Raw genomic sequence first — 16986 nt, 5'->3', positions numbered from 1 at the left:
GTTTATGTTCCTGCTTGTCTATGAGCTACCAAATTTATCTTATATATGGAACTACTTTAAAAGCTTATACATTAGAACATTTTGTTACTACCAGTAGATTCAAGTCAAAATAATTGCAGGAAGTATTTAAAGAAGAATCAAGTAAGCAATAAATGAAAAATTTGTCAAAGAAATAGATTAAGATTAGTCAATTATCAAATTTGCATGAGAAAAATGATGTTTTTGGGACATATTGAGAAAACACACATACATGCCTTTTATCAGGTTATTTCTAAAAAATCCTTGAAAAGTTTATTTGAGAGTAAAAATTGTATAGTCAGGGTTTGAATTCTGCTTCATAGTATCATTTAGGTTGTAAAGGCTAATTGCTTACCTTATTTGTCTTGCAAAATGAAACAAGATATCACTGATGTTTAATGTGCTATAGTTACTCTGAAGTTTTTTGTTTAATTTTTTCAGAAAAAAAGTGGGTTCCTGTCCCCTTGAAAATTCATAGTGAAAGCCCAGAGATAACATAATTTTATGTTCCTGCGTTCTCCTCCCTCAACCCAATTATTTTTCTAGATCAAATTACATAAACATCAAGAAAAAACAGGAGAACTAAAGCTATAAAGCTTCAGTGAGAAATACTTATTTTTAATAGGTTCGATCCTAAGTAAAAGTTAATTTGTGCTGGTGTTAGAGGGTTCAGGGGCCAACTTCATGATGTCCACTGTGCCTTCTGAAAACCTCCTCTCAGAAACAGCATGAGAGATTTCAGAGAGGCAAAGGCTGTCTTCCCACATTCTGTCCTCTAGAGCGGTGTTTCTCAACCTCAGTGTCAGGGTAGCCCTTACCTCAAGTAAGACACGGACTCACTTAGAGGGTCTAAGGATTTCCGAGTTTATTGAGGTAGAATGCATACGGAGAAAAAAGACGGGAATGGGGGTGTGGTGGCAGGGTGCCCCATTTATACTTTAGTGGCAGACCTTGCTCTCCTCCACCCCCCATTGTCCCAAAGCCGGGTCTGGATGGTGCTTAGCGCCGGTATCGCTCTCTGATGGGCTTTCCAGGCTATCTCCGATGTCTTCTCTTTGTTTCCTTGCCTCCGTCTGGTGCAGGTGCATCCCCCGGGGTAATGGGTGGGAGTTCCCTCGATCCGTTGATGGTTTCCATGTCCTGTTTGAGTTGCTCTTCTATTATGCGTTGATGGGTTTTGGATTATGTGTGCTTAAGGGATTATGTGTGTGGTTGATGGGACAATGGTTATCCCTTTCTCTTTCCTGATGTGCATGTTCCCCGTTGTGATGCACTTATGCCTTGCAACGGGGAACATGACACTCAGCAACTTTAAGATATGTGGACTCCAACTCCCAGAATTTCATACATCTTAAAGTTGCTGAGGTTGAGAAACACCGCTGTAGAAGGAAGCCTCCCCGATCCTAGCACTTTCCCTGGAGAGAAGGAACCTTATTTTTATGGACAGGCCAGTCTCGATCCAACCCAATATTTATATCTATCTGAGTTCATCCAAAAGGTTGGTTTATAAATAAAAAATAGAAATAACCAATAAATGTCTGATAAAAAGAAACAATATTCGTGATCAACTAAAACTAAGTGAGGATCACCTGCTAAAAATGTGGTTAAAAGCAATACATATCAGCAATTCAGAAGACGTATTAGGAGCAGGTTTTTCTTTTTAACCCTGTATGTGATGCTGGGTAATGGGAGAGAGGCTGCACATGAAAGTGGACACATACATATTCACATACACATGCATGTCACCTGACCCCTGCAGTGTAAGACAGTGTGCTTGGATATCCTAGTCACCCATAAAATCCAGAGTTTGTGTCCTTTTACAGTGTCCCATTTGGGTTCAACAAAAAATTGTAAATATAGAAAGCCTGTGCTGGATCTAGTCCAGCAATGGCGAACCTAGGACACACATGTGAAAGGAGACATGACATTTTGGATGACACACCAGTGTTCACCAACCCCCGACAACAACTATTCTCCCTGTTTGAGGTACTAAAGAAACGGAATGAACAAAAGGCACTGCAATTCCCTCCTGCCTATCTTCCCCCACCTCTGCCCTTTTGGCTGTCCTTGTAGAGTGGCAAGCAGCCCCAGAATCGCACGGCTCTAGGGCTGCTTGCCACACCCTGGGAAGCTGCAGCTGCCCCCACCCAGTCCTAGATGTAGTCACCCTCGCCACCCTGCACTCCTGCTGCCCTACCCTTCCCCGCCCCAACTGACCTTGCTGTCTTCTTGCTCCCTCTTGCGTGAAGCTAGTTCCTGCATAAGCTGCTTGCAAGCGGCTTCTCCAGCAACCAGCTTTGCGCGTGGGGGCAGTACTGCTACTACTACTAATAATTGCTATTGCTCCTTCGTGCAAAGCCAGTTCCTGGAGAAGCTGCTTGTAATCTGTGCGAAGGGGTGCAAAGGGGTATGCCTTGGCACGAAGGGGCGTGTTTGGGGGAGGTTACATGCCAGCAGAGTCAAGTTAGGCATTTTCTGAATTTTTGACACACTGAGCCCAAAAGGTTCGCCATCACTGATCTAGCCTAACATTAATATATAGCATTACCTCATACCAGAAGGAAAAAGGTCTTCCTTTCGGTCCCACCTCCATCAGACAGATTTTTCTCTTCTGACAAGCAGAAAAGATAGGCAAGAGATTCTTCCTTTTACTGAACTAGCACTTTATACAAAGTTAACTCATTCAACATGTGAACCAATGGAAGGACTTGAGAACATAAGAATGATACCTGATAACTATCAGGAGGCAAGCATATTAATTTAATATTAGAAATCAAAACTTTAAGCAAAAGATTCATATTTTAGCAGTGAGGTTTTCATAAAAACCTATTTGAGTCTTTTATTTAAGGGCAACACATATTTATCTGTACAAGGATTATTGTAAGAAAGCCACAATAGATAATTGAAGAATTCATTCTTGTGGAAAATTGACACTGCCGCTTTTGAAGAATTTTTTTTTTTAAATTCATATGGGCACCAAAAGCCCTCTTGTCCCTCCCTCACAATCTATGTGGAACACATGGATGGCTGTCTATGCAGTTTGCATGGTAGGCTGGCAAGAGAGAAGAAAGGTCAGTGCATGCTTACTATATTCCCATCCAGCCCTCCTGTTCTGTGCCTGTAAGTTCTTTATCAGTCAAAAAATTAATGTTCCTTTAAAAAAATAAAACAATTGAACGGCATTGGAAGAAGGAACTTTTGTAAGTCACAAACTCAACAAAGCAAATTGAGTAAGTAAAATATCGTAATTTCAATTTTAAATAAGAATTGCATCGTATGCTGTTATGGCTTGGAAGTCCCTGGATTTAGAAGGCAAAGAAAGGTCAGCAACCGTTCGTTCTCTCATTCCCCCTTCTTAAATGAGCATTATAAATCAGCAATTTATAATGTATTTCTCACTTGGACATATTTTTGACACTGACATTCAGGATCCTCCATAACCAAAATATCTAATCTATGTAATACGTAGCAGGTGGCTATCCGCAAACAGGAAATGAAAGAAAAAGTCACTATCAGATTTAAAAGGTACCACAAGCATTAAAAAAAGAATCAAACCCTTGCTGTTGTTTTTTTAAAAAAAACGTATTATAGCCCTTTAAAAGGGCTCTCAGAATCATGATGTTTTCTAAGTGGTTTTAAATCAGTAATTCCAGCCATTTGTAATCTTACCCTCGAATGTGAAATAAAGTTAGAAGTTCAAAAAAGATGAGTAAGATAATTATCTTTTATGATTAGGCATAACTACTCTGATACGTTTTTGCACCTCTGTAGGTTTGGAAGTTTTATCAATATACTTGTTCAGTCTTAAATACCACAGGCAATGAATAATGTGTTATATGAATATGGGAGGGAAACTGGCATAGCACCTTTAATATATTTACATTAGGTGGAGTGTGGCAAAGTAATCCAAATTCACTGGGTGCTCTCCAAAGTTTAGCAAATCATCAGTACTTAATTCTATAGTATACTTAAAGTCCATGGATTTCATTGATGGATTATATTTCAAAGTGTGATAAAACTTTCATTCACCCAATGTACAACTAATCCTAGAAGTATTTTTTAAAAAAACAATTAAGGAATTTAAAAAAGAGCAGCATGTAACAACTTCTTCAAACAGAACTTGACTTTTGACGACATCATAAATAAATCCATGTAGTTTTCTGGGAAACAGAAGTTATTTTTGTTCCCTTTTTTTAAAACATCCTAATCTACCCTACTGACTTGGGGTTTCCTGGTAGTTTCCAAGTACTAATTAGGTCCAGTGCTTCTTATTTTGAAATAAACCAGGTGCTGCCAACTGATGTGACCTATTAAGACCTTACTTTTGGATAAATATAGTTAAGTATGCACTGAAAGAGACAATCCATTGGTGGAATCACCGATCAAAAAGCATTCAAGTCAAGTCCATTAAAGTTCTGCACTAGCATGATCCGTTTTGAATTATGTTACCTCTTAGATGCTGTTTTTCATTTGCCAATTTTTAAGGTCATACTCAGGGGTGGGTTTTGCTACCTATCTGCTGAATCAGACTTGTTCCTACTGTGGAATGGACATGGAGCTGTGTCTGTTTTCACTCTGTTAAAGTAGTAATTTTCTTCTATTGCAAGTGTTCACAGCTTCAGTGGTTTAGATAAAGTTTGTGTGACATTCAAAATCCAATACTGATTAAGGTAAAATGATTTATTCCCAAAATAATACACAGTCATGGTTAGTTTGCAAGAGTTTCAAGGAGAGCTAGTTACAAGAGGCTAGAAAATGGAACAGATGTTCTTTCTAGGATGAGGGATAGCATATTTCTGAATTACCAGTTGCCAGGGGAAAATGGTTAAGGAAGGCTATTGCCTTCACTTCCAGTTTATGGGCTTCTCAATTGGGATTTGGCTAGCCACTATCAGAAATAGGATATTTGTTTAGATAGTTACTGGTATGATCCAGCATATATCACACTGAGCCATGGTTTGGTGACAAAGAAAGTATGACAAAGTAAGCCAGGACCAAACAAATCACAGTATGAACTGGAGTTATGTGTGAACTTAGTGAACAAATGGTGAGACAGGAAAAGAGAGAGGCACAGGGGGAAGAACGGACAACTCTCCCAATCCTATACAGTGGATGTTGCACTGACCTCAGTAGGGTGCAGAAGATCATTGTGTCCTCAATGGAGGGAGAGAGAGTAGCTTCTTGATGGAGGAAGGAATAAAAACATAGCAAATATGGTAAAAATAGAACAATACAGTATCTATGAACACACAACCAAAATGTTCTTTTCATGGATTCAGCCATCTCTGTTAAATACACGGTGTTTGCATTCACGTGCCTTTAAAACAAAATTGCAGTACTGACAAAGCCAGCTGAAGCAATCTCAATGACAAGATTTCTACCACAACCACCCACCACTTTCTTCATTCTTTTGTGACATCAATTTCAGGTTTAAGATTCTTTTGGCTTATTAATATTTCTTTTAAGTAGTTTTTCACACATTACCTTTGTAAAGAGTGAATTATTGATATACTGACAAGCTAAGAACACTATGAATTGCAGTGTCTCCTCCCAACTCATTCAGAATACTGTGAAAAATATTCTCTATCAATGGCTATTTTGCATATTATAAAAGAGGAAAGTCCTGAAGTTTCTTTGGATTAAATGAGTTGTACATTTCTATGAAGGAAAGTTAATGGGGTGGAGCAAGGGCCAAAGGAGTTTGGTACTAATCCAGGTTTAACTACATAATATTATTTGTTGAAAGAAAAACTGCTTAATTAAATGTAAAGAGTCAGGAATGTTGTATCCTCCAGGGCGTAGCGATAGGCTTGTCTTTGCAACCAAAAGGTAATGTTATAATTTTCAGAGCTTCACGAAGAACAAAGAACCTCTTCTAGCCTTTCCCTGAAAAGAACTTCAGTCTTCAGCAATGATAAGCAGAGATTTGGAGGTATCTGACATGCCAAATCCCATTCTTTTGTAAATCTTGGCTTTATACAACATTTTCAACCATGTTATATTAGATTTTTTGAAGGATAATCAATAGGCATGATGTATATCTGAAAACACCATTCAAAGTGAATCTCTTCCAGAAGCCAGAAACAAAAGCACAGTTTTTCTGCTTAAAATCTACTCTGAGCAGTGGGGGAGGCAAAAGCCGCTGGGGAGCAAATTAAAATCTGGGTCTGACCACGGCTCTCCTCACTGAAAGCAAAAGTCACCCTGAGCCTGCTGTAACTTATTCCAGCTGGCAAGAGTCCCTTAGGAGACCTACTGCAAATTGGGAATGTTTAAGGATGGCAGCTACGTGGAGAGAATTCTTACATATGGCTATGGAGAATTACTTTCTAGGTTCTTGGTTTCATTGGTAAGTGAACAGAAAAGAGGAGATAGGACTCAGTGTCTAAATCGTAAGGATATCCACCACTCTTAGTCTCTGGAGCCAATATGGTATTTCAAAGACATTAATAAGTTTAAGGATTCTGATAGAAAACAAGATCTACTTTATACAAAGTTAAATCCATGTCTGAACTGGAGATGGATGTCTAAATATAAGTTTGACCTCTGTTCTTCTGTCCTAGCATGGTTTTAAACAATGACTGGAAATGCCTCTTAAGTGTCAGGTTGTGGTCGATAGGTTCAATTCTCCACCAATACTGAAAATCCTGGTTTAGGGCAATCTATACAACCTAGAAGAATAAGGTGGCAGAATTTTTTTACTATAAACCACTTCACTCTGCATCATATCCTTGAATGTGTTAAAAAAGGAAAGAAAAGAAAATTGAAATCTCTGTAAGTAGAAACTTAAAGCCTCTGGGCAAGAGCCAGGTTAGTACTTCTCACTGATAGGCTGGTGAAGATAAGAGTATATACAGTGTTTCCAGGTCGGAGCTATATAGTCACTTCACCTCACAATTCTATGTATGTACGGAAGCATCAGAAAGGCCAAAAGCTCTGGATGCAGAAGGTGACTTTGTCCAACGTGAAACAGATGTGGTAGGACAGGATGGAATTTAATGAATGGCATGGAAATCTTCTGAGACTTTGACATCTCAAAAATAATAGATAATTTAAAAATATGTTTCTTCTACTCTTAATGACCAGATTCATGGACTATGATAGGTAATAAATGTTTGGTTTTGGCTTAGCATATTGTATAAACTCTACCACTGTAGTCTGTAAACCAGGATTTCGGTGAGGGGAAGGTTTACTGTGTTGTGTAAACCCAATCAATTGTGTATGAGCTGAGCTATGCTGCTTACCGTGATTTGCAATAGCAGAGGCAAAGATATTTTTCAATCCTGTTTTGTTAAATGGGTTTAAATAGATAAGAAAATGAATCTGATCCTTAATTTAACATTAAACGTTTTTCTATATACAGTTGAATGCTACTATATTCTTGTCAAATCCATTCCTGGTACTTGGAATCATGAAATACTAGGCAATTTCTGGAGAAAGTCAGAGATCTGAGCATGAAACACTTCTCACATGGTCAGAGCACTGTCAAAGTACTTCCAGGGAGGAGTGGCTGTTTTGACCTGGAAGCAGTGCTTTGAGTTCAGAATGTTTTGCACGCCATTACACTAGTAGATTAGCTTGACAAGATTGGCAACTGTCAAGTCAATTTCTTGTTTAAATATCTTTTCATCAAAGAGCAGTATTCCATCTCCTGAGCACCTTGGATTGATCTGAGGTTGGAGGAAAAAAAGTTTAAGAATTTTATCATGCATCTGAAGGTTTCCTTACAAAGCTCTCTACTGAAATGAACAAGAGAAAGTGTTGCATCCCCTGCCCCTATGTTTTAATGTGGGACTTCCTGAAATTGTTAATCTTCAGCCTTCATCTGATTCTTGTCTAATGAAAGCCTCTATCACCTATTGGAAAGCCCTGCAATTTTGAATGTCGTTTACAAAGAATACATTCAACACAACCTAAATTTTTTCACTCCCTTCCATGGTTAAGAAGGGAGAAACAACAACATTGTTCTTTCTTGTGAACTGGAATTTGCTATTCAAGAATCACCTTCTTCCAGAGGTGCTAATTTTTTCTAGGTTGAGGACCTTATCTGACCTTTGACTTATACTTAATTAAAATGATATATGATGAATGCAATAACTCCAATATGTATATAGTAATTCTCCCTTTTATCACACTAAAAGTCACAACTACTTTTATACTGAAAGTCCCAATAGAAAAGAATACTGAGAGTCTTCAGACAAGGCACTGGGAGCTTTAAAGCCACATCGTCTCAGGCTTTGTATCTCTGCTTTTCTGACTTCTGGTTTTGCTCTATAAAACCTTAAATGGCTTTGTATGTAGCTGTCTCCAGGATGGCTGAATCCAATTAGAATTGATCCAGCCAACAGAGTTGCCCCAGGAAAAATTCCTGGCAGTTGCACAGTTCAGGAAGGTGAGGGGGACAAACTTAGGTTGTCACTGAGGTTGAACATGTCAGCTGACTACTGGGTTGACTTGATTGAAATTGGCTATGTGTTTTTAATTGGTTTATTATGGCTACGTTTTCAATCACTTTAACATGGATGTGTTATTTCTATAGTTACCATAGATGTTTTAATTGCTGTTAACTGCTGGAAGCCTTAGAGGAATTATGGATTTATATATATGAAATGAATGAATGAATACATACATACATTGTTCCTCCCCGTTTCCCTTCTAAAATGCAGGCACTTTCCTCATGTTATTATTACCCAGGTTCTGGAATTTACTAGTGCAACTTGAGGCTGAGCTAAGAATGTGAACTTACAGTACCTCCCCGTAAAGGTACAGTGGCAGGAGGAGAAAACACCACAAATTTATCCCACCCTGGTACTAGGATAGAACCATGGCAACTTAAGGGACCCAAGTGTAAAACTGTGATGGCCAGACCATTCATCACTAGGGAGGAAAGGTTCATGACTTCCTAAACTCAGTACCTTCTCCCTGAATATTCCATGTTTCCTATTTTTTCCCTCCTGTTAGTCATTCTGAAATTCTTTAAATACCCCCTGCCAAGGGATTCCAAGGGAGATCTTGTTGACTTAAACTCATCTTGACTTACTCAATCTTTCACTTTCCTTTTTCATTAGACACTGCCTCACAACGCTTTACCCACAAGTCAAGAAAGTCACTTTTAAAAAAAAAATCTTGTGGGATTTACACTGATACTAAGTATTTCCTTAGCCCTTCCTGTCAGCCCCACCAGGAAGACCAGATCAGAAAATCAACTCCACAGAAAGGCAAAAGCTATTTTAATTGAGATTGGCTATCTTGCAAGTCTGATTGTGCTGTATCTTCCTCTCCTTCTTATAGTTTAGTGAATTCGGGAGGCATCTGCCTGAGCTACTTCTGAATATTATCTTGCTGTTCTGGGTTGAAAATGCTTTGTCCCTTTTGCCTAAGCAATGGAGCCTGCATATCTCCATCAAGGTCATCATCCTTATTCTCCATACCTCCCTATATTTTAAATACAACTTAGGGAGGGTATATTAGTTCTGTTGTATCTTACTGAGATTTTCAGTAATCACAGCTGAAATGGTATGGGATGGTATAATGCTTTATGTCCGTTCAGATACTTTTTGCGGCAATCGAAATCAGTTCTGTACACTTCCCTTTCAAGTCTGCAACAGTGGCTTCATCTTATCTCAAAGTCTTGGGAGGAAAGTTAAAAAAATAAGAGTTTGATTATTTTATATTGAACCAGACTAAACCTCAGCTAGATGTTTTTATTTTATTCTTTTTATTTTGTTAACAAATAAGAGTTCCTAATTAAGGCTGGAGGTAGTTACAATGCTGTGGACTTGCCTCTCTGCTGTTCACTGGCAAAAGTATATGTATTTAACCTGGAGGGACCATTTATGATCATAGAACAACACAGATAAAAATCTACCACTGACAATGTTTCTGTCAGGGGAAGCAAAATGTCCATTCTGGAACAGGCCTGTATTCCTCTATCCCCTGCCTCTACCCACTGTCAGGATTAGGCTGGTATAGCTATCCCCTTTCATCTCACCATAAACACAGGGACCATATTCAAAACATATTAGACCAGAGCTTTCCAAATTTTTCATGTTGGTGACACACTTTTTAGACATGCATCATTTCGTGACACAGTAATTCAGTTTTACTAGCAAACTGGAGGTTAAACTAACACCTTATAAGAGATACGGACACATACATAAATTAGTGGTTAGAAGCCAATCGGGCCTCCCATTGTTCAGCCCTCCTTCCTGCTCGTTGATCTCTCACACTGGTTGGTGGCAGTGACAGCAACTCATGCCCCTGGCCTATCAGCTGCTTTTCTTCTTCCCGCGCTAGGCTCTTCTCAATTTTCGCGCCTTCTCCATTGTTTCCCGCCAACTGATCTAACAGTCCTAACAGACCTTCTTCGTCTTCCTTCCACTCAGCCTCCATCCTAACACACTGCAGGTGTGGAAGTCACGCAGAATCAGCTGTTTTGACCCAATTATGCATACTGTGCATGTGCAGTACCTGTATGATCCCTCGACTGCACGACACACCTACACACTGCAGCTGACACACTAATGTATCGCAACACACAGTTTGGCAAGCTCTGTATTTCTGCATGCTGGCAATCATTTCACACAAACAATATTTCCTGCCCCTGTTCTAAAGGTCTGAATATTTACACAAATGAATAATTCACAATTAATTACTCAATTAAATTAAGAGTCTGTGCAAAATACTAGCAAAATCCATGATATCACAACAGTAAACAAATTTATTTTTCAGTAATCAGTAAGGCTGTAATGGGATTAGACAATCATGTTTCTCACATACCAGCACAAGAGATGTGTATAACTGACCCTTCAGCAGCAGCCTTTTTGCTACTACTGTCATTTTTTTAAAGTCTAAGTTGGCAATAGAGGAGATAAAGAATGTGACATGGCTAAAATTCTGAGCCTGACAATTGCATTTTCTTCCCCCAGAAAGACAAAAGAGATTTCTATACCATAATATAAAATAGTATAAAACATTTTGCAGCTAAATAATAAGAAACAAAGCAAGGTAACAAAGGCAACCATTTTCCTACCTTTCCAATCAGCTCAGCAATTTTGGGCACTGGTTTTCCTTTCTGATGCTGTATGGATGGTGGGCTCTGTCCTTCCCAGTCCTGAAGTTCCTCAAGGCTTTTCAGATAAAGCAGAGCCTTCAGCCCTGTGCAGTAATCTTCAATTACAGTATAGTCTTGATTCTGAATTGCACTGCACACCTATAATAAATAGAAATCCAATTTTATTATGGAAATATGTGCTTATTGATGTTATGGCCAGAAGGCTTGATACCTAACTATCATAGACAACAGCTACCCAGAATCTCTGACTTTATAAGACATCGACTGATTCTGGATTGGTTCACCTGCTAATCTATTATGCAAGTAACAAGTAGATTGAAAGAAATGAACAAACCATTCTGCATTCTCCCTCTCTCTTACTCTTCTTAACTTGTTAAGTATACCAGTCATTAACATTTCTTAGGTCCTGATCTGTCATTTCTGTTCTTTCAAATATTCTATATTTTTAATTATTGATGTATAGTACAGTAAAACTTATTTTGATACTCACAATTATTAGTAGGTTCCATTAAAGTTAATGAGGGTTTTATAAAAAAATTTAGAACCGGAGGATCAAATTACTTTTCTTGAGTAGAGCAACTGGAAAGCTATCACATGGCAGCAGAAGTCATTGCGTAATGGACAGATATATTATTTTTGGCTACCTTACTATCTGAATTGGGAATAAACTATTAGATACAATCCCTGTATCTAGGATATAAGATGGATGTTCGGCAAGAATGTAGTATATAGCTCTTGAGTTTTAGATGTAAAGCATATGTTCAGCATGCGAAGTCCCAGGCTCAGTCCCCAGTATGTCCAGATAGGGATGAAAAAACTGAAACGCTGGGAAGATGCTACTAAGTCAGCAATATAGGACTCTGACTCAGCCTAAGGCAGCCTCCTAATGTTCTTATGAGTGAACCGTATTACTAACAAAGAATTTTATTATTCCTAAATAAGCCGAGTACCCTTGCATGTGTCAAAAAATATCAAATGGTCAACTATCTCAAGGAGAAGAAAGATATTAAACATACATATGTGTGTGCGTGCACACACACACACACACACACACACACACACAGAGGCCATCTATAATTAACTCGTACAACTTTCAAGGCCACAGCTAATAACATCCTAGCTAACATTATCAAACTTTCATTTCTGGTATCAAGTGCTATATTACAAGTTTTTGTTCGGGAAGGGAGGAATATACAGTATGCTACCCTTTAAAATAATGTGCATACAGCTGTGCAGGAAGAAACAAGGAATAAGTACAAAATATGCACAAGAACATTTCTTATGCAGCCCAGTTACATTTACTTATAATCGGTTTCTCTGGAGGAACACTGAAAGCATTAATTAGGTCTGCTATGCTTTCCATAGATTTAAGCACGCTCTCTCTCTCTTTCTCTCTCTCTCCCCCCTCCCTCTTTCGATTCCTTCAGAACAATTATTGAGATTATCTTTATAATTTCCTCCACAGGTTATTTAACTGTAAAACTCAACCAATGGTTTATTTAAATTTCTTTGTTTGCTAAGGGCTTCTAATTTTTAAATGTATGAGGAACACTTTTCTTACTTCTTTGGAAAAAGCAAGGGAGCACTGACTATGCAGGTAAAAAGTATGATGTCCTGTACACTTCAAATAAGTCAGACTGCCCTGTTGAAACCTTGTTCTCTTTTGAGATATGTAAGAGCTCTGATTTCTAATTGTTATCATTTATTTATGAGATAAACTGAAATAACAGCATAATTACTCTGAATTAGGAAGCTATCTGGTCCAACTACTAGCTAGTAGATAGTAGTGATACCACCCTATAAAGATGAGATTCCTGTAACAACAAGTTATAGAATGCAGATAAGAAGCATGTTCGGATAACAAAACAGCTACTCACTCAAACATGTTTTGGTGGATCTGAAACAGCTACAATTTCTGTAAAATTAAGTCTGTTTGCCCTTCAAAACAATACGCAGTAGTGTTACGTGGGTTGTATTCTGATTTGAAAACAAGCATTAGGGTAAGTACCACTGAATGGCTTCGCTCTGAACTTACTGCCTTTTGAAATGCATCATTTAGGAGAGATTGATTGCTATATCTTACAAAAATAGTGGTTCTATTATGTTTTCTCATCCAAAGAATCTGTATTACTATTCCCAAAGTTGGAAGCAGGTAACCAATTCTATGTCTGGAAGGTTCATGTGCTATAAGAAGGCAGGAGAACCCAGCTTATGGTTTTCATGAGATACATGGTTTATTAGGTGGTTAGCAAATGTCACTATACCATTGACTGCTGGCTGTGGGGAATAATGCAAGTTGGTTCAACACATTTGAGGAGCATCAGTTTGGGGACAGCTGCTAGAGATTAACCCACTTACCTGTTAAAGCTGGACGTTCTCCTCCAATGAATTGCTCCCTTGGTGTAATGTTCAAAATAGTGATATTGTCAGTTTGTACACATTCTCCATACATTTGTTGTCAATTACTAGAAATACTTACATGGGCATTGTCCATAGTTTCCATTCTTTATACCATCTCTCTGGGACTTCAGGATAATAAGTAAATTGCAAAGGCAGACTATTCTGCTACATTAATTGTCGTACGCTGTATTCATACTACCAAAACTGAGTTATCTCCATGTACTGTATTTAAAAGTAATGTTAACAATCCAAGAACAGCAAAGTGAGTTTTGGAGACATTTCCAGGCAATGGAAACAGCAGCCTCTTTCATCTGTGCTGTAGCGATGGCAGCACATTCTTGAGAGATCACAAATGTTTCACTCTGCCATCATTTCTTCTACATCTTTGTTGAAGTGATAAAATTCCAGCATTTACAAGAATGCCATTTTGCTTTCTCCAAAAGATGGAGACTTAGTTCAGCTTTGGAACTGAACGGCAGAAGATTGCTACGTAAAAGAGCTTTCCAAATGCCACCCTATTAAGAAGTCATCCTTTGACCTTGCAATTTCATACTGATGGGATAAGCAATGAAAATTCTTCACTCAGTATCTTTGTATCTTTGAACGGTCCTAGAATAGACAAGCTATTTTGTATTTTTACCTTTAATCTGTTTGACTTTTCTTTGAAATGTAATGGTAAAGCACCAAAAGTATGCATGCACTATTTTTATCATGTATTGTGTAGGTACCAAATTGGTCACTGTTTTTATTTTATGTATTTTTTTTACTTTAAAAAGTTAAAACAATTTTCCTAGTTTTACAAAAGCATTAATGGAAGATCTATCTTGATTTTTTTAATTAAATAGAGACCATTTCCATAAGCTAAGGTAATATTTTGGGAAGTATAGAAAACTACATTAAAATATTTTAGGCGAGAGGCATTGATCCTCATTAGAGATAAGGTTCTTATTAAAGGAGAAAAGGGCCAACTAAAATCTGAAACTTGTTCTGAATATTATATATCATACTTTAGTCAAATGCAGCTAATAACTGTGAGGCTACAAATTCCAGTCCTACAACGATATTCAGAATCTTTTAAATGGGGTTATTAGTGAAAAAAGAAATATTTTGAAGTCCTGCACAGAACAACATTTTATAATGTTTTTTGCTCTTTGCTGACACAAAGCTTTCTTCAGATTTGAGGTTCATTTGCTGCATTTTAAACTATGCAAACTGCATTGCATAATTGCTGAATGGAAGATAACTGCACTCTAATATACAATTTAAGGGTTGTGAGTAAGCTCATACTGTTTTCAAATGCAGAAGTAATTATATAATTGAATGTTCTTAATGTTTTTTAACCATCTGATAATAGTGATGCCCTTACAATGCAGTTTAGGTCTGGTTATGATGTGGTAGAAGATCCCTGACCCTCAAATCCTGAACACTAAGAATCTAATGAATGTAAAATTTGCCCATAAGCTGGAAGATGATACATTTAGTACCACTAAATGTTTATATTATTATTAATAATAATTTCAAAGGAGTTAAATCCATAAATACAATCTTCTAAATCTACCTACCCACCCTAGATTTGGCATGTATTAGGTGCCGCAGAAATAAATGACAAAGCGGCCAAGATTAAATCCTCAATATACAAAGAAATCTACAGAGCTTTTATTGAAGTGGCACCTACCAACTTGTTTATGAAATTAATCACAATCTTTTATACCAGTATGAAGCGCAGCAGTGTGCTATATGAACACCTTCTCATATATCAGATTAACTGGGCTGTATGTTCCAGTTAATCCTCACTCAACCAGAGCTACAGAAAACAAGGCTTTCTTTAGCTCTGGTTCTTTGTTCCTGGCTCTCTGTGTGTTTTTTTTTTTAGTCGTGAACTCTAGCTTGCATCTTAATCTTACATATTATTTAGATGATGGTTTTGGCTTATGCCTTGGTTCTGATTAGGCTTACTTCCAGGACTTTAGTTCTTATCTTTCATTGTTGCCCAAGGTCCAGTCCCCAAAATAATATCCTTCAACCTTTATGTCCATTTGTTTGTATGTGTTTGGGCCACACTGTGAGATATTATTTACATATGTATGTTAATCCCTGATATTTCTCCCTGTACAGTCTTACTACGTGGCTGTAAGTTTAATATCCTAACAGGACTGATAAAGTGGAGTATATATTTTCTTTTAATAAACAAATAATAATGATAAAATCCCTACTATCCTCCACTGACCTTACATGATTTGGAAAGCCCACAGATATGACAGTAATTCACTCAAATTGTTGTTTGTTGATACAATGAGTTGAGAAATGTTTTAGATTGTCATATGCTTTGTCTATAATAGTAGAAACTAAGGTGGACATAGGTTATTTGCATATACTTTAGCATAAAGAGTGGAAATACTCCATATTAAGAAATCAGTGGTTAAGAATTTTAAAGTATATTGAATACTTGTGATCTTGAAATGAGATTAATACAACTTTTTTCATGTTTAATGCACCACTTAGATAATGTTTAGAAAGGGCTGGTTATCAGCTTCATAAAGTTGAAAGTGTAAAATGATTGAGGGAACACAGATATGTACAATATGGGCTTGTTCCAATTTTGTCTATTTTTTATTTAATATTAATAAGTTTCTTAATATGGTGTGAGGGTTCTTTACTTTGCAAGGACTGGACACACTACAGCATAGCTGAGCTATACACAATGCTTTATTATGACAAACACCTTCCACAACAGGCTATTGCTCTGGGTTAACTCCACTCTTTTTGAATTTGCAAGTTTCTGTTGCCATGTAAATATGTCTTTAATACTTAGTCCTTTATACTCAGTCTTTTAATACTCATTCCAGCAAAAATCTCAAAGTCTATAAAGTAGCATGCAACCTTTGACTTTCTCCAAAAGTTCTTGCGTTAGCTGGGATGAGGTGCTGTCTCAGTGTGGTTGTTCCTTTTCTAGTTGCTGCCAAGCTCCAAGCTCTGCTCTTAAGCAGTGTTGCTTTTGAGCACTCCAGCTGAGCTCCCAAGCTAAGCTCCAGGCCGGAATCCCACCAGGATATTCTGCTTGTGGTTCTGGCAGTTGACTGATAGTCCTCTTGCCTGCCTGTAATATCTGTCAATCTCCAGATGTCACCTCCGCTTCCCTGTCTGCTTACTGTTTTCTTATCTCTTCTACACACCCACGCACACTCTGTCTTAGCATTTGCTTTTGTAAGCTAAGGGCCTGGGTGGGTGAGGCTGCATGTCCTTGAAAATACCAGGGTGTGGCTCCATTAGCCAGGCAGCTGGAATGCCAGTGTGGATGCTTGTGAGTAAAGTTGTGAGTAAATGAATGAATGTCTGAGGGAAATAGGGTGGGAAGTGTTTCTGCCTGACTGCAGCTGCCTTTCCCAAGTGCCAACAGCAATCCCAACTTCATTCCTTCACATATGGGGTTGACAAGATGAATATAAAGACACTAAGCTGAGCTGCATATTAAAAATTTGGAATATATCAGTATA

General features: G+C 37.8%; 1 protein-coding gene across 1 annotated transcript in view; it reads right to left on the bottom strand.

Annotated features, from left to right (window-relative positions):
- The window catches only part of DPYD (dihydropyrimidine dehydrogenase), a 643333-nt gene that overhangs the window by 65945 nt on the left and 560402 nt on the right, over positions 1 to 16986 (bottom strand). The window contains exon 20 of the mRNA XM_063298272.1: positions 11051 to 11230. Coding sequence (XP_063154342.1) covers positions 11051 to 11230 — 180 coding nt within the window. The remainder of the gene's footprint in view (positions 1 to 11050; positions 11231 to 16986) is intronic.

This window comes from Candoia aspera, chromosome 3 (genome assembly GCF_035149785.1).
Source record: "Candoia aspera isolate rCanAsp1 chromosome 3, rCanAsp1.hap2, whole genome shotgun sequence".
NCBI lineage: Eukaryota > Metazoa > Chordata > Lepidosauria > Squamata > Boidae > Candoia > Candoia aspera.
Note: the sequence above shows the minus strand (reverse complement) of the source record. Positions and strands in the feature narration are given on the sequence as shown.